The sequence below is a fragment of the Periophthalmus magnuspinnatus genome, chromosome 15 (assembly GCF_009829125.3).
Source record: "Periophthalmus magnuspinnatus isolate fPerMag1 chromosome 15, fPerMag1.2.pri, whole genome shotgun sequence".
In the NCBI taxonomy this organism is placed as follows: Eukaryota; Metazoa; Chordata; class Actinopteri; order Gobiiformes; family Gobiidae; genus Periophthalmus; species Periophthalmus magnuspinnatus.
The window spans coordinates 13,911,818-13,933,309 of NC_047140.1; the positions used below are offsets into that span (position 1 = coordinate 13,911,818).

The following is a 21,492-nucleotide window of genomic DNA, read 5'->3' on the forward strand; positions in this document are numbered from 1 at the left end:
AATTCCTCTTATCTTTTATCAACCATGAAATACACCACATAGAATCATATACCTGTTCATGTTTTGACTTTTAGCTGCTCAAATATCCCTCTTATTGGTTTCATTAATGCAAGAACATGAAGTGGTTAACACACTAACCACAAATAGAAGGTCCAGGTTTGAATCCATGAGACATTGTGGGAGTGGAAATTTTACATTTTAAAGCAGCCAAAAGTCAAAACATCCCTCTCTTAGTTTTCTCTTTCCTGTCCCTTTTGTCTCACATCCTTTTCCTTTCAAAGTAAAGGTCCCAAACCTGTACAACACATTTTATTTTGTAGGCAGACCTCAGACCAGCTAAGAGGCCTTTACATTAATATTACAACTGTCACAAATATGCTCCCAAAAATAGACGTATCCCCAGGATGATCTAGAACACACGTTTCTACTGTACACCTAAAATACATGCAAAATCTACTCATTTATCTGAATTAAATTGCCACAGAATATGCAACAGTCACGACTTCTTATGATGCACCTTAAGGCAGCAGTGTGTAGATATCAAAATATGAGGCTAAATCTTTTGTTTTTGTAAAAGTGATCAACAGAAACCTGATCAATACTGTTAATAAAGGTTTAAATTGCAGTATGATGAGTACCCACCACATGGCAGTGTTTCATGCATTTGAAGGCACATTGGTTGTGGTTACATGCACAAACAAAATCTGATTAACAACAGAATTCTGAAGTTATAAGACTATTCAAATGACAAGGAAACAGCAAAATCTGATTTCTTTCTGGCCATGGTCCGCTTTGGTGTGTGGTTTGCATGCCGTTTAAATAATCTTAAATGTCCAGAAATTAGATTATAATCAGATTGTGGTGTGCGTGTAAACACAGCCACTGTTGAATGGCTTGCACAGAATAACATTACATGGTTTTAAAGTTACACTATAGTCATAGCCATGACTTTCAGTGTTATAAAAAAAATGGGGTTGTTACCATAGCATAACAATTCAAAACATATTCTTTTTAACTGTCACAAGTCCTCAAAATGGCGCCTATAACAGGATAACCATAAATAATATGATACATCGGCTTTTTTATTATTATCTATACATGTTTTTTATCCCCAAGGGACATTTTAAGCACCGTGAGCAAATAAAATACAATCATATTATTATGGAATTTTGATTGTAAATTTTGTAACTTTTGTTGTAATGTTGCTGGTGTGCAAGCAGGTCAGTCACTGCGCCCACTGCTGGCAACTATGGCATTTTAATTTTGTGTGGTCTGAAATCACAATAGATTTTTTTTTTTTTTTTGCCTGATATATTACACATTTTACACGTGTGATATTTTAGTCTGTGAAATGCCAAAAAATCCAGAAAAGTAAGCAAACTATAATAACAAAAGAAAAAATCTTGGGAAAATTCTTACAAACATTTCTGGACAATTCTGAATCTCTTCAATAATTACCCAAGTCTCACACACTGCACCATCTTAACATTAAAAACAGTCACTTGTTTTTCTTAACCTGATATTGGACATTCATAGAAAATACAAGATATGACATAACACACACCAATCACAGATTTCTATAGAATAAACCATAACATTATTACATTTAAAACAATATCAACAGTTAACCAGCAACTGTTTTGTTCACCATCTCCATAGAGAGTTCATGTTTTGAATCCGAATGTCGCGTGAGTTCTTAAAAAGACAGAAAAACAACTTTGTTTCCTTCTCCTTTGCTCCATCCGTTCATCTGTTCGTTTGTTTAGGTTTGACTCCAGTTTCCGATGAGCCAAGCCACAAAAAGCAGAAGTTTGTGCCCCGTTTTGCACGATATTTAAGTCTCTAGGAGGTTGTCTGCAGATTCTCAAATCGCTGATGCCACTTTTACCTCAAAAAACCTCATCACTTGATAAGTAGGCTGATTTTGGAGATTTTAGTCAGTAATGTCCTTTATGCTTTAAAATAAAAAGCATTATTCTTGTATGCAATTAATTACAGTCCACTAAAAGGGCATAATTTGTAGGTAAAAGTCTTGTTATAAGTTTTTATTAGCATAGTTAACACTATTAGCAATGTTACTACTACTGTGGGTCTAGCCAGCAACAGTTTAACATAATCGTTAGAACGTTTAACACCATTAACATTTCAGAGGTTAAGATTGCGCAAGTCTTTAAATGTTAGAATTAAGCAGTGCTAAAGCTGTCATAATTTCAGTTTTTAAACAACTGAATAGAGCCCAGCCACATAAACAAAGACACTTCATCTTTTTTTACAATAATTAGTGACTCACATTGAAAAAGAATGACGCATTGGACCAAAGTGCGAAACATGCGTTGCAATTATAGCTTTTACTTTAGCAATTTAGTATTTAAGATAGTAGCACCTGAAATCTCCATAAGTATTAACGTGTGCTAAACCTGTTTCAATTTATAAGCAACTGAACCACATCGATTCAATTCCACACCAAGAGAAAACAAAACGTACATTTAAATTCATAGAGAAATACTTAGTGGCTCCTGTTTTGAGAGTTTGATTTCTTTTGAAGTTAAATCTTGTCTTAAATCTTGTACTGGTGGCAAAAAGTAATTATAGGGTTCCAATTAGCTCACTATGCTAATTAGTATTGGGAATAATTTTGCTGCAATTAAAGAGCAACTCGGGTTTAAACATTTAGCGGCTCAGATTGACACAGAATGGATGCTTCCTTGGGGCAAACTTAGGCTTAACCTTGGACTGAGGTTGTTTTGTTGGTCAGGTGTTGTCGTTGCTGAGTTAACATTAGCATCTTTAGCAAAGTTAGCATCGTTAGCTTGGTTGGCTGTGTGGCTGTTAAAGTCCATTCTGCGGTAAACAAAGTGAAAAGTGTCGGGTTGGTCGCGACTGTGCAGTTCGGCTTTTATTTTCTGGGGGTGAGTATCGGGAGCGAGCTGTTGGGTGGTTCCCTCTGTGACCAGGAAAAGTCCATACTTTTGTGGATCTGAGACAGAAAACTTGACCGCACACAGAGAGCACACTTCCTCCACTGTGGCCTGCGGACGAACTGACAGCGTTTTAGCCGTGCAGCCGCTGTCCAGCTCCTGTAGCGCCACACGCAGGTAGTTCTGAGGAAAGACAAGGAAAAGTAAATTAGTCTGTGATATAGAGCTATAAGTGGTGAAAGTGATGTGTGTGTGTGTGTGAGTGAGTGTTGGTGGTGGTCAGAGAGGCTGCTGCAGATTAGCAGGCTTGATTCCGTTACTCTGCCCCAGGGCAGCTGTGGCTACAATAGTAGTAGTAGTAATTGTATGGAATGAATGAATAATGCAAGAGATTGTAAACTGATTGTGAACTGATTTGATTTTGGTTAAATAAATTTTCTACCCTCTACAGCTCAAATATTACATAAACAAGTAAAAGTACTAGTGCAAATAATATAAAAATTGAACGATAAGTTGATATAGTAGTTATCATGGCAGGCCTAATCACAGGTTTAGTTTCCCAAGATTATAGTGAAGAACATTTAACAGATTTATAATTTGGTTAAGGCAGAATCTATATAATGCTAGAAGTACAGACCTGGAAGTCGTCTATAGAGGGCGCTGTCCTCTGCATGGTCCTCCTGCGGTGCCACTGGTGCAGAGTGTCTCTAGTTTGGGAGCTCAGGACTCTGGCCGCCTGCTCCTCCTGGAAGTTCTTTATGAGAGACATGGCCCCATATGCACTTGTCAGGTAGTACCCTCCTGATAGAGAACAGAGGGGGTAAGAGGATTAACTTTGGTCACAGACGCTACTTTAAAGAGGGAGTATTTGTCTTCTATGGGGTATTAACTGCTAACACATAACATATTTAGAGCACCCTGTTACCTTTAATTGTTTTGAAAATGCTATATTAGCAGAAAACAACATATTAACATATTTTACATTTCACTTTTGTTTTTGACGCTCTGAGTCTCCCCTCCCTTTGCTCTTCGTGCTAAGTAACTCCCCCTTCAGAGTGCTATCACAACAGCGTCCCACTAATGAGACTAAACATCGCATCGAATTTGTCAAGTTGTTGTGTGCATTTTTTCTATCCTGCTTTTGTACATTGATGGAGAATTGTCGTGTTGTACAATTCCACAATATGGCATTAAACATATCTATCCTGATGGAAACAAGCAGGTAAACCCACCACTTCAAGTTACAGGTCAGCTCAGTGGAGATAATGTGACTTGGGTTTATTTCAGGTATGTTTTAACCATAAAAACACCTGTAAGTGAATAAATGCAAGATCGATAAGTTTAATGCTGTACTGTAGAACAAGACAAAGCAACGATCTCCATGAAGACAAGCAGGTACTGTCTCCCATCAGAAATGTTCCAAAGTGCACCTTTAACACCAGTTTTATTTATTTTTACCTTCTCCGTTGAGCAGAGTGGGGTCCAGCAGCTCCATCATGTACAGAATCTCATTATCCAGCTGAGGCATATCACACTGGGCTAACACAAAAGTCAACATGGGCAAGAAGTCATCTGCCCCGAACAACCGCCCTGAAAACACAAGCACCAAATGTTAGTGTCATATGCACTTTAATCTTCTTAAATATGACTTGGTTTGGTGGGATAGTACGTGTAGTAAATATTTGTCATAGTTTTACATCAGTTAAGTGGCAGTTTGTGTTTTTCTTATCATCATGGTATTGAAATCAGTATTAGGTATCAAGTCTATTAAAAGTATTAAAATCAAGTTTGAAATTTTAGCATCATAACAACACTAATTTTGAAAGGTAGAATGTAGCTTCTCTTACCTGAGTTGTCCTCCATGATGGTGTAGATGAGTTTGCACACCTGGAGCAGACGTCCCACCTTCTTCTCAGGTGAGTACAGTTTACACATGGCCTGGAACTTCTGTCTGATCTTCTCTATGGCAACGGCGTCCGGCGGGAGGGCATCTGACACACCCATCTCCGCGGGGGGCTTGGTTTTGGCCAGGCTCATGTTTTCTTTGAGCTCTGTCCAAGCGCCGCTGCGAACCATAGCCTCCTGCAGGGCATCTGATATAACGGACTTCAGAGGCTTTAGGACACACTTGTGCATGGCTTTTTCCAAAACGCGATCTAAAGAGGACAGAGGAGAAACAGGACACAGATTCACTTTTAGACACGTTTTGTTTTAGTTTAGACCTCCTGTATGTTAGTTATTAATAGGAATACACTACCAGTCAAAGGTTTGGACATACTTTTTCATTTTTTTCTTTAGTTTTATTATTTTTTTATATTTGCATGCTTGGGTCACTTCTCTTTACCACTTCATTCTGTACATCTTCACATATCTGATGACTTCTGTATGTATTTATGAATGTAGAAATTAATAAATGAATGAGAGGGTGTGTACAAACTTTTTACTATTAGTTATATTCAATACATTTAACACCCCAAAACCCAAAGTTGAAGTTCAAATTTGCCTTTAAGTTCAAAAGAAATTTCCCCAAGTCTCAGTGTATTTAAGAGATGAGGTTTGGCAGGTTTCTGTCATTTGTTAAAACTCTCTGCATCTTAACCCTAAACCCGTTCAGTCACATTCTGTTGAATGTCTGACGGGAAACAGGAGAAATCTGAATATCGATGAAAGTTTAGATTGGCTCTGGGATTAAGAGTTCATCACAAAGTCAAAATTGGGCTTTCTAGGCTTTTGAAGCATTATAACCATGACTAAATGTTTTGTCCATGTGTTTTTGCAATCAAATTTGAGGAATATTTCACACAATCAAACAAGATCACCTCACTTTATCTCACAACAGGAATAAAACAGATTAACAGCAGTAGATTAGAGACACCAAAACTAAACAAAATAAAAAAATAATTAAAATGATTAACAGAATAATGTAAGTAAAAAATCAGATAGTGACTGATACTAAAACTACTATCAAAACTAGATCCTAAAAAAGTCACATTCACAGGACAGAAATGTTCCTAAATGGCTTTAAAATGATCTTGAGCTGCATCAGAACAAGTATAAGACACAAACTAGTACCATTGGCCACTACGGAGCCTACCTGGACGACTGAGATATAAGAGCATATGGTACAAACAAAAGAAAGTACTATGGTTTAATGTTCACATTCTATTGTCAAAATAAAAAGTGTTTTTTATTATTGTGGTATCGGAATCAGTAGTATTGAGTATATTTTTTAGTATCAAAATCAAGTTTGAAATGTTAGTATTGTGACAACACTATACGTGTCCCTCAATGACTAATCCACCTGTTAATCATGCACATATTTGAATCAGTGGGTATTTTTGATCCCAGGAGATAATGTGAAACCCTTGTCTGTGCTCAGTCTAAATTTAGCTCCTTTAGTTCCTTGTCGTCTTTGTATTTACTGAGCAGGGACTTTTGGAGTTTCCTGATTGCATCCAACATGTCCAGGAAATGTCTCTATGTTTACTTTGTCTTTACAAAAAGATAAACATTGAAGAGGCAGATATGAGGCTGGGAACTGCTGTGTTTCAGATGTCATCACAACATTCTATAGGCCAATAATATTTAATACAGATGGAGGGGCAGCTAAAATAAAAATAAAAATGTTTTAGATATCTACAGATCTAGGGTGTAGTCAAAATGATCAGGTCCAATACTTGTCAATTTACCTTTCAGATAGTTCACCTGAAAGTACAATGTACTCAGTGGAAAAACTGACTCCATCTGGGAATATGACATCATCACATTCTAGAAAAAAATATCAGCTCGGAAAACTGCTTTTCCAAGCTCGTGTAGAACTGTCTAAACATGTTTTTAAACATGTTCTGGGGGAGTGTCTGCCACCTGATTGTCCCTATGACGATGTTATTGTGTTTCACATTATGGCAATAAACATACCTATACCCAACAAGTGATGCCAAACCAACTTACAGGTCAGATCTGTTGCGAGGCGACCCTATTCACAGTAAGAATGCATTTTTATGGTATTGTTCAGCAGTAAAACATACACGCTTAATACAATACTGTGGAACATTCCAGGAAAAAACAATAACATCTCCATGGAGACAAGCAATAAGTGGATACTCCCCTATCAAAAAAGATACATAGTGCACCTTTAAATTAGGTTTTTAAAATTATTATTATTGTAGCAGGGGCTGTTACAACAGACTGGCTATATTTACAAAAGCTTTACATAACTTTAGTTAAAAGTTGTAATTTAGCATCTTCCCTCAACTCTGCAATTGCACTTATATTTGTAATTCATTCAAGACAAAAAAAATGAATTATGAACTGCCTTGTCAAACCCTGATCTTGTCAGATCTCAACAACATTTGAATCTCTAAAATCCACAAAGCTAATTCCTTTTTACACAGCTATTCCAAGACCAGTCCTACCAGTTCAGCTGTGAAAAGCAGAGGCAGAGTTTAGATAAATACTTACGTTGGCAGATTTAGAATGACAAGACGTCACTAACAGGAACGCACCATGATATAGTTCAAACTTAAGTGTTTATTTAATATTATTGGTATTTTTATCCAAGTGTTATAGTGTGGTTACTGTTCTGGTAAAGGTTACACTTTATGGTATGTTCCGGGCCAAAGTACAAGCCAGATCTGTGGAAAGGTTTACTTTTAAGAATGAGAGTATAGGTTGAATTGAAATTACCTGAATAATCATTATTAGTAATTAACTGCTCAAGTAAATTTTGTATTACGACATTATTTGTATATTTTAAACATCCATCGATATTGTCAGTTTTACAGTTTAGTTTTACTGGGTTGTCATTGTCTATTAACTTTTCTGAGCCAGACTTTATAAAGGAGCTGTCTGAGTAATCGCTCAGTCGTCCAGGTCTGATCCAAAAAGGTTGCACAACTTTTTAGTCCAGTTGACAGATTTTACTTTTGGCTTTTACTGTTTATAAAGAAGCATTGCAGATGTTATGTAATGGTCAAAATAGTTAGTCAAACATATATTCTTACTGTGACTGGGGTCGTCTCTCCACAGATCTGCTCGTATTCAGCGAGATAGACAAGTTTTAATGCCATAGTGTGAAGCAGTGTAAAAGCAATAACATCTCCATGGACACAAGGAGTATAGACGCCTCACCAGAGAAGTTACACAATGTATATTTAAGTATAAGTGCTTACTTGTTGCATTTTCTAGAAAAGAGTAAAAGTTCAACATCAAAGAGCTCAGTGCGAGTTTAAACCTGAAAACCCCTGGACATGTGGTGGATTGTTTCTGTAAAAATGACTAAAGCAGTAAATCTCCTGTTCCTCTGTGCTCGGGGGTTAAGGGGCAGGGTCTGTCAAATTTATGTGCTCTGCTGTGGTGCAGTTTATGCCCAATGATGAATCATCTTTCTCTATCCACGACTCGGCAAAAAAATAAATAAAAATACTCTAGCGCCTGCAACAGAGGGAAGAAGGACTTTTGCATTGGGTCACATTTGGTTTAAAGGCCCTGGGATCTATTTATAAAGTGTTTTATTGTCCGGTCATCAGGAAGTGTATGTTGGCATGCTAGTTGCTGTTAGCTTTACTATCACAGAAAGACTGGTCTCTGAGAGTTGTGAAAAGAGCTTATGAACTCACTGTGGTGAATAATTATGATACTTGGAATGCATAAGGTAAGTGAGGAATAACTTGCAAACCGTGTAAAATGAACTGGTTCTGTTTTTCACGTTTTAAGACAGTAAAATTCAGATACAGCAAGTTCTTTGGGGGTGACAAGTACAGATAAATCCATATATCAGTTATATATTGAATTGTTGTTGGTTAATATAGGACAATTATTGCAATTATTGGCATATCGTTCACATAATTAAAAAAAAAATTAAAAAAAATGCCTAAAGGAAAGCTTATTTGTTGCCTACCCTATTAAATCTATCATAGTACAAACACTGAAACAATTTTATAATACCTAAAATGTTTAATCTGTCAAAAATACAAAAGGAGCTAGTGTAAATTCAGCTTGGAAGACATCTCTAACTGAAGATGTCATCTAAATGGCTTCATGTCTTCTGCTGAGGCCTGAGCACCAAAGACAACTCTTTAAATAAAGCTTACTAATACTTCCTGAGGCTCAGAGAATAGACTTTAAAGCAGCTCTGCTTGTGAACAAGTCTCTTCATGGCCCAGCACCAAAGTACATCTCCCACATGTTAGTGCCATATGAACCATCTCACACTCTGAGGACTTCAGGGACCAGGTTTTTTTTCTGCACTCTTCTCTTTTAACATCAATTTTATGATAATTATTTATGTTTTAATTTCTCTGTATTGTGCTTTTAATGTCTCTCTTATTCTGTAAAGAATGTTGTGTATGAAATGTGCTATACAAAAACCTTGCTTTGTCTTGCATTGACTTCTCTTCTCTTTATGTCTGTCTGAGTCTCTCCAGGTTGAAATAGTTAACATTGTAATTCTGACTGTGTTCCAGGAAAAGCGGTTCTTCCGGTTGAACTGTGGAAGTTTGTAGGCATCAGTCTGTCTCCTGATAATAGAATTTAAAATAGCTGCTTCAGACAAGAGCTGAAACATTAGATTAGATTTAACATGGAACGGTAGACTCACTGGCCCCAAACTTAAAGGTACACTAGGTAACTTTTCTACCTACCTGCTACCTCCTTATCTCCATGCCTAATGGTTATGGCTTTTGCTTTGAATGTTCCATAATATGACATTAAACATATTTATCTCTCTGGAGACCAGTATGAGGCCACCAGGCCAAGTCAGATCTGTGGAGTAGTAGTAGCAGTAGTGGTAGTGGTGGTAATAGTAGTACCACTACTAGTATCATGGGATCCTCTTACAGAGAGTAGGGGACTGGGAGGTCATCTCTGGTACGGCACTAAACTGGTTCAAGTCCTATTTAGAAAACAGGTAGTACTTTGTTGAAATTGGAAAATGTATCTCAGATAAAATGTCCCTGACCTGTGGGGAGCCCCAGGGTTCAATCCTGGGACCCCTGCTGTTCAATCTCTACATGCTGCCATTAGGCCAGTTAATACGCAGCAATAATGTGTCCTACCATAACTATGCACATGACACTCAGATCTATGTCTCACTAGCAGCAGGTGAATATGGACCAGTGGACTCACTCTGCCACTGCATCGAGCAGATCAGTATGTGGATGCAAAACAACTTTCTTCTGCTAAACTCAGACAAGACTGAAGTCATCATCTTTGGCCCACAGAAACAGAGAAAGTGTCAGCAGTCACCTCCAGTCTCTCTCTTTAAAACCTTCAAATCAGGCTAGAAATCTAGGGGTAACAATGGACTCAGACTTGAACTTTAACAGCCACATCAAATCAATAACATCTGCAGCTTTTTACCACCTAAAGAACATTTCAAAAATCAAAGGTTTACTGTCAAAGCCAGACTTAGAGAGACTTATCCATGCATTTGTCTCCAGTAGGTTAGACTACTGTAACAGCCTGCTCACTGGCCTCTCCAAACGAGCCTTAACACAGCTGCAGTACATCCAGAACACTGCTGCTCGGGTCCTGACTAGAACCAGGAAGTACGAGCACATAAGTCCTGTGCTCAGGTCTCTGCACTGGCTTCCTGTAGCTCAAACAGTAGACTTTAAAGCAGCTCTGCTTGTGTATAAGTCTCTCCATGGCCTAGGTCCAAAGTATATCTCCGACATGTTAGTGCCATATGAACCATCTCACACACTGAGGACTTCAGGGGCCGGCCTCCTGCTGGTGCCCAGAGTCAGGACTAAACATGGGGAATCAGCGTTTAAGTTTTATGCAGCTAAAACTTGGAATAGTCTTCCTGACGTGAGACAGGCCTCTACTTTGACAATGTTTAAATCCAGGCTCAAAACAGTTCTGTTCAGCTGTGCATATGACTGAAAGGTTTTTATTCTGCACTCTTCTCTTTTAATGGTAAATTTATGATGATTATTTGTGATTATTTATGTTTTGATTTGTGTGATTTTAATGTCTTTCTTATTCTGTAAAGCACTTTGAATTACCTTGTGTATGAATTGTGCTATACAAATAAACTTGCCTTGCCTTGCCTAGTAGTGGTAGCTGTAGTGGTAGTTATAGTAGTAGACTAGTTGTAGTAGTAGTAAGTAGTTTGGCTTGTGTCTGTTTCATGAATCACACACTTTCAATGGACAGCTTTGTATTTCAGATGAAAGAACATGGCAGTGTTTATGTGAGTGAGGGGTCAGAGTAAGAGAGAGAGGGGGAGAGAGAGAGGGATAGAGGGAGAGAGTGAGAGACAGAGAGGGGGAGAGAGGGAGTGAGAGAGAGAGGGGGGGTGAGAGAGGGAGAGAGAGTGAGAGAGAGGGAGAGATAGTGAGATAGAGAGGGAGAAGGAGAGGGGGAAATCAGGAGAGAGAGGAGAGAGCAGGAATAAGAGGGGGGGACAAACAGATCTTTATTCTCTGACCCCTGCTGCTGCTGCTGCTGCACACATAAACATCCTCTGAGGCACAGCTGAGAGGAGCAGGACCAAAACAACAACAACCGGCAGCATTTTGGAAAACTAAGGCTGTCCTGGTTTGGTCCCGGTCTGAACCCAGTGTGTGGACCCAATAGAGATGTGGTTTAGTCCTGTTCTAGTCAAGGTTTATTTCCAGTTTAGTCACACTTTTAATGCAGTACAGTATATGTGTATGTGTGTGTGTGTGTGTGTGTGTGTGGGGGGGGGGGGGGGGGGGGGGTATGTGTGAACACATAATAATAATAATGTCTTATATACAATTTTTCTTGCCACACATTGAATCAGTTAGATGCATTAATTCATAAATCTCTCATAGCTCTCATAGTAGTGATAATACCCACACCTGCTGGCCAAAGCCTGGTTTTGCCAGATCTCTGAAGCTATGATGGGTTGGCCTGTTTATCAATTTGGATTGGGAGACTGCTGGGAATATCAGCTGTCACATTGGAGCAGCAGTTCACACACACACACACACACACACACAGTAGGGGCTGGTGGTGCAAATTGGTAGCCTCGCTCCCGTTAGTCTGCCCCAGGGCAGCTGTGACTACAAGAGTAAATTACCACCACCAAGTGTGGAGTGAATGAATAATGCAAAAAATTGTAAAGCCACCTTGAGCATCTTGTCATAGGACACAATCAAAGTTTAGGGGGTAAAGCTCCCAGCTTTGGGTAAGTGGGATTTCTATCCTTTTTTTAATGCATCGTATGTTGAAATTGGCTTGATTTTTGTTTTGGTCATAAATTCTCAACATGTTCTGGATTTTCTACTAAAGTATCTGTTGTTGTCATCTCTCTCTCCTTTTCTCTCCCTCCCTCTCTCTCTCTCTCTCTGATCCCACTCAGAAACAGATGCAGCTGAACTTGTGCCAAACTCGTCTCACTCACATCTTTATAACCCTCTTGACCAATCAGTTTGCAGGATTCAGGGACCAGCCTCCTTTACTTGCTGTCTCCATTCACAATTTGTTTATGTCCTGCTCTAAGCCAAAAACATGTCACTCCAGCGCTGTAGTAAAAACACAGTAGTGAACGTCACCTAACATGTGCTACATGTGTATAGTCAAATACAGAATTAGAAGTTGATTTAAATTGGTACATATGAAACATTTCCATCTAACTAAACATTTAGTGACAGTCTCTCTTTAGCTATAATGGACTGGACCAGTTCAAACAGATCTCCTCCTCGTTCATAAATAATTTCCTCTTTGTGCTCAGTGTTTGCACTTCTGAAAACACAAATCCTCAAATCCTGCATTCACTGCTCCACCTGCTCCATCATCCAAAGCACACCTGAGTCTCCAAGTCCACATAAAGTGGTTCATCTCACTTGTGTTAAACATTTGACTTGTTCACAGAAGGACTCTTTAAATCAGGAGTGGACTGTTATTTTTCCTAAGGGTCATAATCAAATCCAGGCATGTGGCTGGAGGCTCAGACCAACACAATCATTGGTGTAACAAATGCTAATAAGCACATTTCTGTAAAATATATGGTACCCTTAATCTATTACCTTGCTATAATTATTATTATCAAAAACTTGTGGAAATGGGTGAATTTTAAAAATGCAGGTCTGCTTAAAATAAAGCACGAGAGGTGATGCAACAAACACACTGCTAGTTAAAATCAAAACAGAGAACCGCACAACTGTGCCTTTAGTAAATCTGCAGCACAACTGTGTGTCCAAAGTCCAAGCACAGACGCAAGAGGAGAGAGAAGATGAGGAGATGGGTCAAGTTATTTGATGATGCATCAACACATTTTACCACAACTGAGTCACATTTTTGATGTCCTAATCATTATTTCTCCTAAGTCCTCAAAGCCACTGCCCTCCTCTGAACATGTGAGTTTATATTTAAAGAACTGAATCTGCTGCCTCTGCTCTTAGGCATTATGATGTTATCCTTCCTCTTTGTCAATCACAGTTTCCACTAGAACTTCATTCACAATTAGACAAAAGAATCTAATTGTAAAGATCTGACCTCAACTAACCTCTCTCTCCCCATTTACCTGCTCTTTCTCCCTCCCCCCCGGTGAAGTGACATCAGGGTCAGTGGAGTACAAGAGCTTAAACAAGCTCATGATTATTGTCTTTAAGGTTTCACACTGACATCACAAATCACACACACAATCACACACACTCACTATAAACAGATATTTAAGACAGTGTTGGTATTACTCAAAGACATAATAATTACAGTTGGATCAACTGATTTTTTACACATTATGACAATGCATTTGTGAGAAAAAAACAAAAACGTTTGTAATAATAAGCTATGCATTTACCGTGCATGATGATGTGTGAACATGCAGTCATACTTTTAGCCTTCAATTTCAATTTTTTTCTCTGTATTAGTTTGGCAACATTTTAAATATCAGACCGATACAATATTTGGGAATCAACAATAGCAATATTGGAACTGATATCGCCCATTCCTACAGATTAATTTCCCTATGTAAACTGAGTTTTGAGTTTAAAAGCGCTATATAACACTTGTATTATTATTGTCATGATAAACTAAGTAAACTAAACTAAAGATTATCCCCGCTCATACTCACCGATCTGGTCCTCTGGGATGAGGCTCTCTATGGGAGGCTCAAGTTCAGAGCTCTGTCTCAGGTAACTCTTCATCTGAGTGAGGAACTGTCGGACTGTCTGCAACAGCTCAGAGCCAGAATCTAACTCCAGACCTGAGCACAAACAGGACAGAGATGAGAGGAGCAATAAAGGTTAGTAGGGATTTTACAATTTCAGATTTTAGTGGCACGACCAAGTGTCTGCAGTTACAAGCTGACCAATTTTTTTTAGATCTTTAAAATGACTTAAAGGGCACAACTGCACAATTTGATGTGAGTAATCAGAGGGATCATTATCAGAAATAAATCATATTTTGTTGTTGTTTTAATAGATTTTTTTTTTTTACTTTTAGCTTCTAAAATCTGATAATAATCAGATTTTGAGTGTGCAAGTAACTGTAGCCAGTAAAATCCTCAATTCACTTTCTTTCATATTGTTTTATAGAAACATTTATCTGTCTGTGACAAGGTTTATCAAATTATACTTTATGACTGATAGAGAATAGATGAAGAATGACAAAAACTAGATGTTTTATTGTTGTATTGACAGTGAAAGAAAAGAAAAGCTTTGTCATTAATTATTATTGAGAAAGGTATTATTATTATTATTATTATTATTATTATTATTATTATTATTATTATTATTATTATTATTATTATTATTATTATTATTAACACAGAGATATGATACTAATACGTTTTTTAGTATGAACAATTCTGGGCATAACTGTATTCTCTATAAGTAGGATAAAAAATGTATATGAAAATAAAATTTTCAAAACAGTGGTATCAAAAAAGGAATTGCCAACAAAAAATATTCCATCTATTCATTGATTATACTGATAGAAAACTAGGATTTTATTTTTTTTTAAAGTTATGATCTGTTTTTCCAAATTATTACGTGTAAAATCAGTTAATCCTTAAAAAATCCTCACCTTGGTCGGTCATGTATCCCAGGAAGTCTTGCGTCAATCCTCCGAAGTATGTCGTCTTGTCCCGCGATAATTCCAGAACTTTCCGTATTGCTCTTTTCTCCGGCGTCAGGAGTGAATTGAACACTCCGCTCATTTTCCGTAACTGCCCCTTTAAGGCCTTTTGAATGACTACTGCACTAGCACTGGTCCTACGCTTTACCCGATGTCCAGGCGGTACCATCGTCAAATCGTGGTCTTGTTCCTGATCACTTTCGAGACTAACCCCAAAATCCTCCTCATAATCTTCATCATCATCGTCATCATCTTCCTCCATGCTGGAATACGGCGGCAAAGACAATGGCAAATGTGCATTTATTTCTTCCAAAGTTGGCGGATTCGGATCATGCAGGGGAGGAAAAAGGAATACGGACTGGGAAAAGTCCAGCGAGTCAGAAGAATCAGTTGATAGACTCATGTCGCTTAAACGCTGCCCTCCTTCTCTGGCATGTTTCTCGTCTTCTGTGCACTCGCTTTCCTTGCCACCATCTTGAATCTCGCCTTCTTCGTCCTCCTCTTTGCATGTCACGCCTCTCTGCAGCCTGGCCCTTCTTAATGCTTGTGCAATTACATGATCCTCCATTGCTAAGTGGCACTGTGCGTCTTCTTGACTGGACGAAGACGGCGACATTTTGAAAACACGTCTCGGAGAAGAGGATAAAGATGCTAGCGATAGCGGGAGAGATGGTTTTGGAATTGTAATCGGTGAGCTGATATTTAAGATCTTTTTCGGAGGGGAGGTGGATGGACTTATGCTGAGAGATGACCCCAATCTAGACCACAAACTTCCATCTTTGCTTTTCCGGTCTCTTTCTTCCGATTTTTCCTTTGGCACAGCAATCCAAGGAACTTTTTCAGGCATGCTTCTTGTTCGTGTTAGCTGACCAGAGCGGGAATTAGCAAAATGCGGTGGAGGAGGTCTTGGAGGAGGTGGAGAACGTTGGGAATTAGTGCTATCCTGAGTAATTTTTTCCACTTCGCTTGAAATTATGCAGCTAACTTCAACTGTAGCATCACTGTCCGATTCTAAGGGTTCTTGTTTTGGGTTGTCATTTTTAAGCTCACTTTTGCTTTCACTTTTGCTGCTCAAATCGCTGTCTTCTTGGTGGACTTTTATGAACAGCGGGTTGATGAAGCAAAGAGCACCGTTGGACTGGCAGCATTCTAGCTCAGAAGGGGTTCGCGTTTTAATCTTTGGATGGATTTGCGGTGACGAAATTGTTGAAATTGTTGACAAAGTAGAAGATATTCTGTTAGTTGGAGGTGGGGGTCGATCTGGAGCAGAGAACGAGAAACTTTTTCTCTTGAAGACAGATTGAGCACCCCAGAAACCTGAAACAAACACAAAATAGTTTAAAATATGTCCTCCTTCATGTATCCACAGTCAGTAAATAGTAAATAATACTCAGGTAGAAGTACAAAGTAGTGGCATTAAACATATCTATTTCTGTGAAGACAAGTGGGTGGAGACAAGACACTGGTTACAAGTTAGGTCTGTGGAGAAGTACCCCTTTTTCACAACATTTTTGAGCAATAAATACACCTGTAAGTAAATAAATGTGAGATGCTGTATGATTAATGCCACATTGTGATGCATTCAAGGCCAGGCAGTAATGTTTCCATGGAGACAAGCAAGCAGTAGACTCCTAACTAAAAAAGTTACATAGTGCACCAGTAACTCACTAATCACAGCCTAGTCACTTCAATCACACTTTGCACTGTGAGTCTAGAAACTACATTTCGTTGTGGTATAAGTCGTCAGTGAATCAGCTCTTTACTGTTAGTGGACAGTGGGATTAACCCATTCATTCTGTGAGCATCTAATGCTCTGCTCACATGAGAGGAAGTCATGAGTCAGGAATGGCCTAAAATAAACAGGATTTGACTCATACTTACAAAAGCATATGGTCAATAGTACTGCTAGTTTAAAGATGCAATATGTAACTTTCGGTAGTAGGGTTTGCCACCTGTTTGTCTCCATGGAGAGATTATTGCTTTTCTTGGAATGTTGTCCAGTACGGTATCAAACTTACCTATCTTACGTTTAATTAATTACCAGTGTTTTAGTGCTCAAAAATACACTGAAAAGCATGAATTCTTATTGAGAATGGGGTCTCTTCTTTCCACAGATCTGACGTGTAACTTACGTCCTTGTTTTCTTGGACATAGATAAATGTAATGACATACTGTGAACAATTAAAGCAATCTAGGTAAAGCAATATCATGTAGCGGATCCTTCACCAGAAAAATTACATAGTGCACCTTTAAAGATAACTATCAAAAAACCTGGAAACAGCTGATAAAAATTACATTAAAACGTTTCAGTAAACTTCAAAACAAAGGTGTGAAGTAAATGTGGTTAACTTTAAAGTTCATTCTGTTGTGTGCAGTAATTGAATCTCAACAAAGACATTTTGGCACATAATGGATTGCAAAAATATCTTATTATTGTTCATCAGGATAAGAAACATATAAATTATAATATAATAAACATATATTTTAATTCATATTTTTATTTCAAAATTTTACACGCAGAACTGTTTTGTCGTTTAAAAAAGAAAGAGTGAAATGAAGAATGGTATAAACATTTGCACATTAAAACACCAGTATGAAAATGACCAATGGAAACAGTGCATTGAAGCTATTTTAAACTGTACAATTGAATATATTATTTATGCTTGTATTGGTTTTTAAATACGACCTGCTCATTTGCATAATGCTGTCATCGGAATGTGATCGCTATAGTAACCGAAAGCCGGGCCGTGATTGGCTGCAGCTCATGACATCACAGCTTCACTTTGTGACATCACAGCTTCACTATGTGACATCATCACAGACCCTTAACTTAAGGTCTCAGACTTGACATTTGTTCATTTTAGTTCAGGCTTTCAAACAAGTAACACGTGTATTTTGAGAGAGCGAGAAGCAGGCGATTTAATCAAATTCACTGATAACACTTTTGTCTAATATCACTTTTGTTGGACAAAATCAAGAAAAAATCCACTACAGAAATGGATCCTGTCGACCAGAAAAACAATTCAACCAACAGTAAGTTCAAGTCCGAATCTCTACTTTGAGAAGAGAGTGTAAAATGTTAAAATGCAACATCATTTTTGGTTCAAAATCGTTGTTTCGGGTTAAATACAGATCTGACAGTTTTATTGAAGTAATAACTTAAATTGTGATTTTAGACAATACATTAACTGACAATTTGTGCTTTTGTGTTTTTTGTCTAGAACTGAGGCGAAGTGTTCGTCTACAGGAGTTGGGATATTACAGACCAGACGGCAAACCCACCATCAACTACAGGAAGAAACTCTACAGGTAAATTTGAATTCAGTGATAAAAGTTTAGTTTCAATGGCAGAGCACAAGGCTGTAGTAACGATGAGACTAAACTGAGACTGAACCAGGGGTGAAAACTAGTTGCTACTCATGTTTCTGTAAATAATTTTTAGTAATTAGTACTTTTACTTGTAATTGGTCAAAACTAGCGATGTAACTGTAATAGCTACATTTAAAATTAATTTTAAACCAGGACTAGAACAAAACCCAACCAAGTCCACAATATCAGGACTAAACCTAAACTCTTGGTTCAGATTTGGTCCATTAACTGTCCCAGATTAAGTGTACACGTAAATGAAATGACAAATACCAAATGTCTTCTTTCTTTTTTGCAGAGAACAAAATCATAAACCAGTTGAAATTCAACGGTTTTATGAGGCTGAAATCTACAGACCGCTCCGGACCCTGCACCTTCCCTTCTGTCTCATACTGATAATGATTCTGATTTTCACCATGAATCATTTGTCCATTGGACCAGAGACACTCCCGGCCACAGAGGAAGCTCCATTGGAAAACTTTGCTCTTTTGTCACATCATAAGTATCAAACATTTAACAAATATGTCCATTGTATTGAATTGAAAGTACTGGTACTCACAATACCTTTATTCACTTTTGTCAGTACTACAACAACTGACCTAACCCTTTGTTTGTGTTTCTCTACAGAGGCCACAGTTCTCAGATTGCGCTCGTCCAGCCTGTACAATCCAAACAGACTGATGCAGATGGTGCAGTGGCTGTTGTGCTCCAAACATCTTTTTGTAATGCAGACCAACTCCCCTCTGGTCGCAGGAGACTGCTGGCCATTCCAAGGAAACAGGGGACATCTGCACATCAAACTGTCCCAGGACATCCACATTACCCACGTCACACTGGGACACATCACCAAGGCACAGTCACCAACCGGAGAGACCACCTCGGCACCCAAGTACTTCTCCATCTATGTAAGTCATATGTTCTATGATATTTATTTTGCAGCTGGTATATGCAATTTTCAAATGCTGAAAGAATTCTAAGATCTGTAAACCCTGCTGTCATCCTTACCATGACCTAACCATATGATTGTGTTTTGTTTCAGGGGAAGAAGACACTGGATGGAAAGGAGCATCTGCTGGGACAATTTTTCTATAACAACAATGGACCTGATTTCCAAGTGTTTTCTATTGCAAAACAGAACCGCGGAAACTTCAGACACGTGCGATTACAGGTGGAGTCCAACTGGGGCAACACTGAATACACGTGTCTGTACAATTTCAAGGTGCACGGAAAACCTGCGGACCCAGCCAACCAACCCCCCACCTGCTCCAAAGACCACCTTGAATGTTAAAATGATCAGGAATCTAAATCCAATCCGGCCCCAACAACCAACTCAGTAGTTCATAATACTTCACCATAATTAAGCTTGAACAGGGTGGACGGGCTGGCCTTGTTATGAGGTCAGCAAGTCCACCGTTTCTTTTCTTAAGCTTAACATGGTAAGTGGCTTGAAACTACAACCCGTTGCAAGCATTTCTTGGGTGATTTTGAGGTTTAAAACAAGACAATAATGAGAAGAGAAGCACATATCTAATAGACTGTGGATGTATTTGTAGTTTACCTTTGCTAAGATATCCACAAGGCAAAACCTCCAAAAGAAACTAGTGCAGCTGTTTTGGCCTGCACCAAAATGGCCGCCAACTCTAGCTGTTGCATTTCGTAGCTTACATTGGCCAAAAGTTCATATCATAGACCTTCTTGTTCAAGTTTAGACCGTGTTGGGACATTGTTTGGATCTAGTATCGTTGTTTGATTTTCCTGTTTGTTTTTGTGTGTAGGCAGCACGGTGGCTGAGTGGCAACACTCATGCCTCACAGCAAGAAGGTTTGGTTCGATCCCCGGGTCGCCCAGACTTTTCTGTGTGGAGTTTTGCATGTTTCTCCCCGTGTCTGGATGGGTTTCCTCCGGGTACTCCGGTCTCCCCCATCAACCAAAACATGAACGCCCTTCGAGACAACTGTTGTTGTGATTTTCGGCGTTACAAAAATAATATGAATTGAATTGAATTGAATAGTAGTCTATAGACCTGGTTTGGATCGGGTCCAGTCCTGGTTTTGATCTACGCCTCTAATACCCAAAGAGAAAACTCATGTGAACCACTCATATTCGGGATATGAGTGGTTCATGTGAGTTTTCTCTTTGGGTGATGGGGCGCTCCCTTAGAAAAAGGTTGAGGAGCTCAGTCACATGGGAGGAGCTCGGAGTAGAGCCACTGCTCCCTTAGGAGGAGGATGAGAGTCCCTGCTTAGACTGCAACTACAAGGCTACGGAAAAGAGAGAGAAGATGGACAGAATCCTGAAGACTGGAACTACAATTTTTGAAAATAAAAATAAATAAACTGGACCATATTATTTGCCTTAACTTTTCTGTAAATTAATATATATATATAAATATATTGTGAAAGAATTCTACTGCATCCACAGATTTAGGTGAATGGCCAAGTAAACTATGCATTTCTTCTAGTCTTAATCGTAGTCTTTTATCAGTTTCAACTGAGAAAACTTTACAATTTTACAGACAGAGAATAGTGAATAAAACTGCAGAATTTTTTTTAATCAAACCAACCATACTTTACATAATTTATATTATGTATTTATGCAACAAAATAAGATTGATGAAAAACATTTAAGCAATGACTGTAATTTAAAGTTAATTTAAGCAGGCCTATACAATATCAAACAATAGATCAGTTTTAAAGTTGCATTATGTAATGTTTCTGGTGGAGAGTAGTCTTACTAAAATGTTACTGCATTGCGTGAAATGTTCCACAGTATAATATCATTATTATATAGTACAATATAAACTTATCATTTTTTTATTCAGTTACATTCAATTAAGCAAGTCAGTTGCTTGTCTCCATGGAGATTGCAAAATTGCACTGAGGAATAATAACCGTACAAAAATATCAAAAATAAGATACTAATCCATTCTAAAACTAGTATAGAAACTCATTTAAGCAGGTCCCATTGACAGGACAGAAATGAACCTTTCCTGAATATTTTTAGAATGATCTTGAGCTGTAGCAGAACAAGTGTAAGACACACAGACTAGTATACACACATGGACCACTATGGCACCAGGATGACAGAGGAATTACACAGATATAAAGCCACATGGTAACACAAAAGAAACATACATTCTATTGTCTAAATAAAGAAT

At 38.3% G+C, this 21,492-nt stretch overlaps 1 protein-coding gene across 2 annotated transcripts in view; it reads right to left on the reverse strand.

Moving 5' to 3' along the window:
• Positions 1-182: 182 nt before the first annotated feature.
• The window catches only part of LOC117382292 (ras and Rab interactor 2-like), a 53,552-nt gene continuing 32,242 nt past the window's right edge, over positions 183-21,492 (reverse strand). For both annotated transcript variants that reach the window (XM_055227334.1, XM_055227335.1), the window contains 6 exons: positions 14,919-16,286; positions 13,966-14,097; positions 4,766-5,074; positions 4,377-4,508; positions 3,556-3,719; positions 183-3,101 (listed from right to left, as the gene is read on the reverse strand). In XM_055227334.1, coding sequence (XP_055083309.1) covers positions 2,679-3,101; positions 3,556-3,719; positions 4,377-4,508; positions 4,766-5,074; positions 13,966-14,097; positions 14,919-16,286 — 2,528 coding nt within the window. In that variant the 3' untranslated portion in view covers positions 183-2,678. The remainder of the gene's footprint in view (positions 3,102-3,555; positions 3,720-4,376; positions 4,509-4,765; positions 5,075-13,965; positions 14,098-14,918; positions 16,287-21,492) is intronic.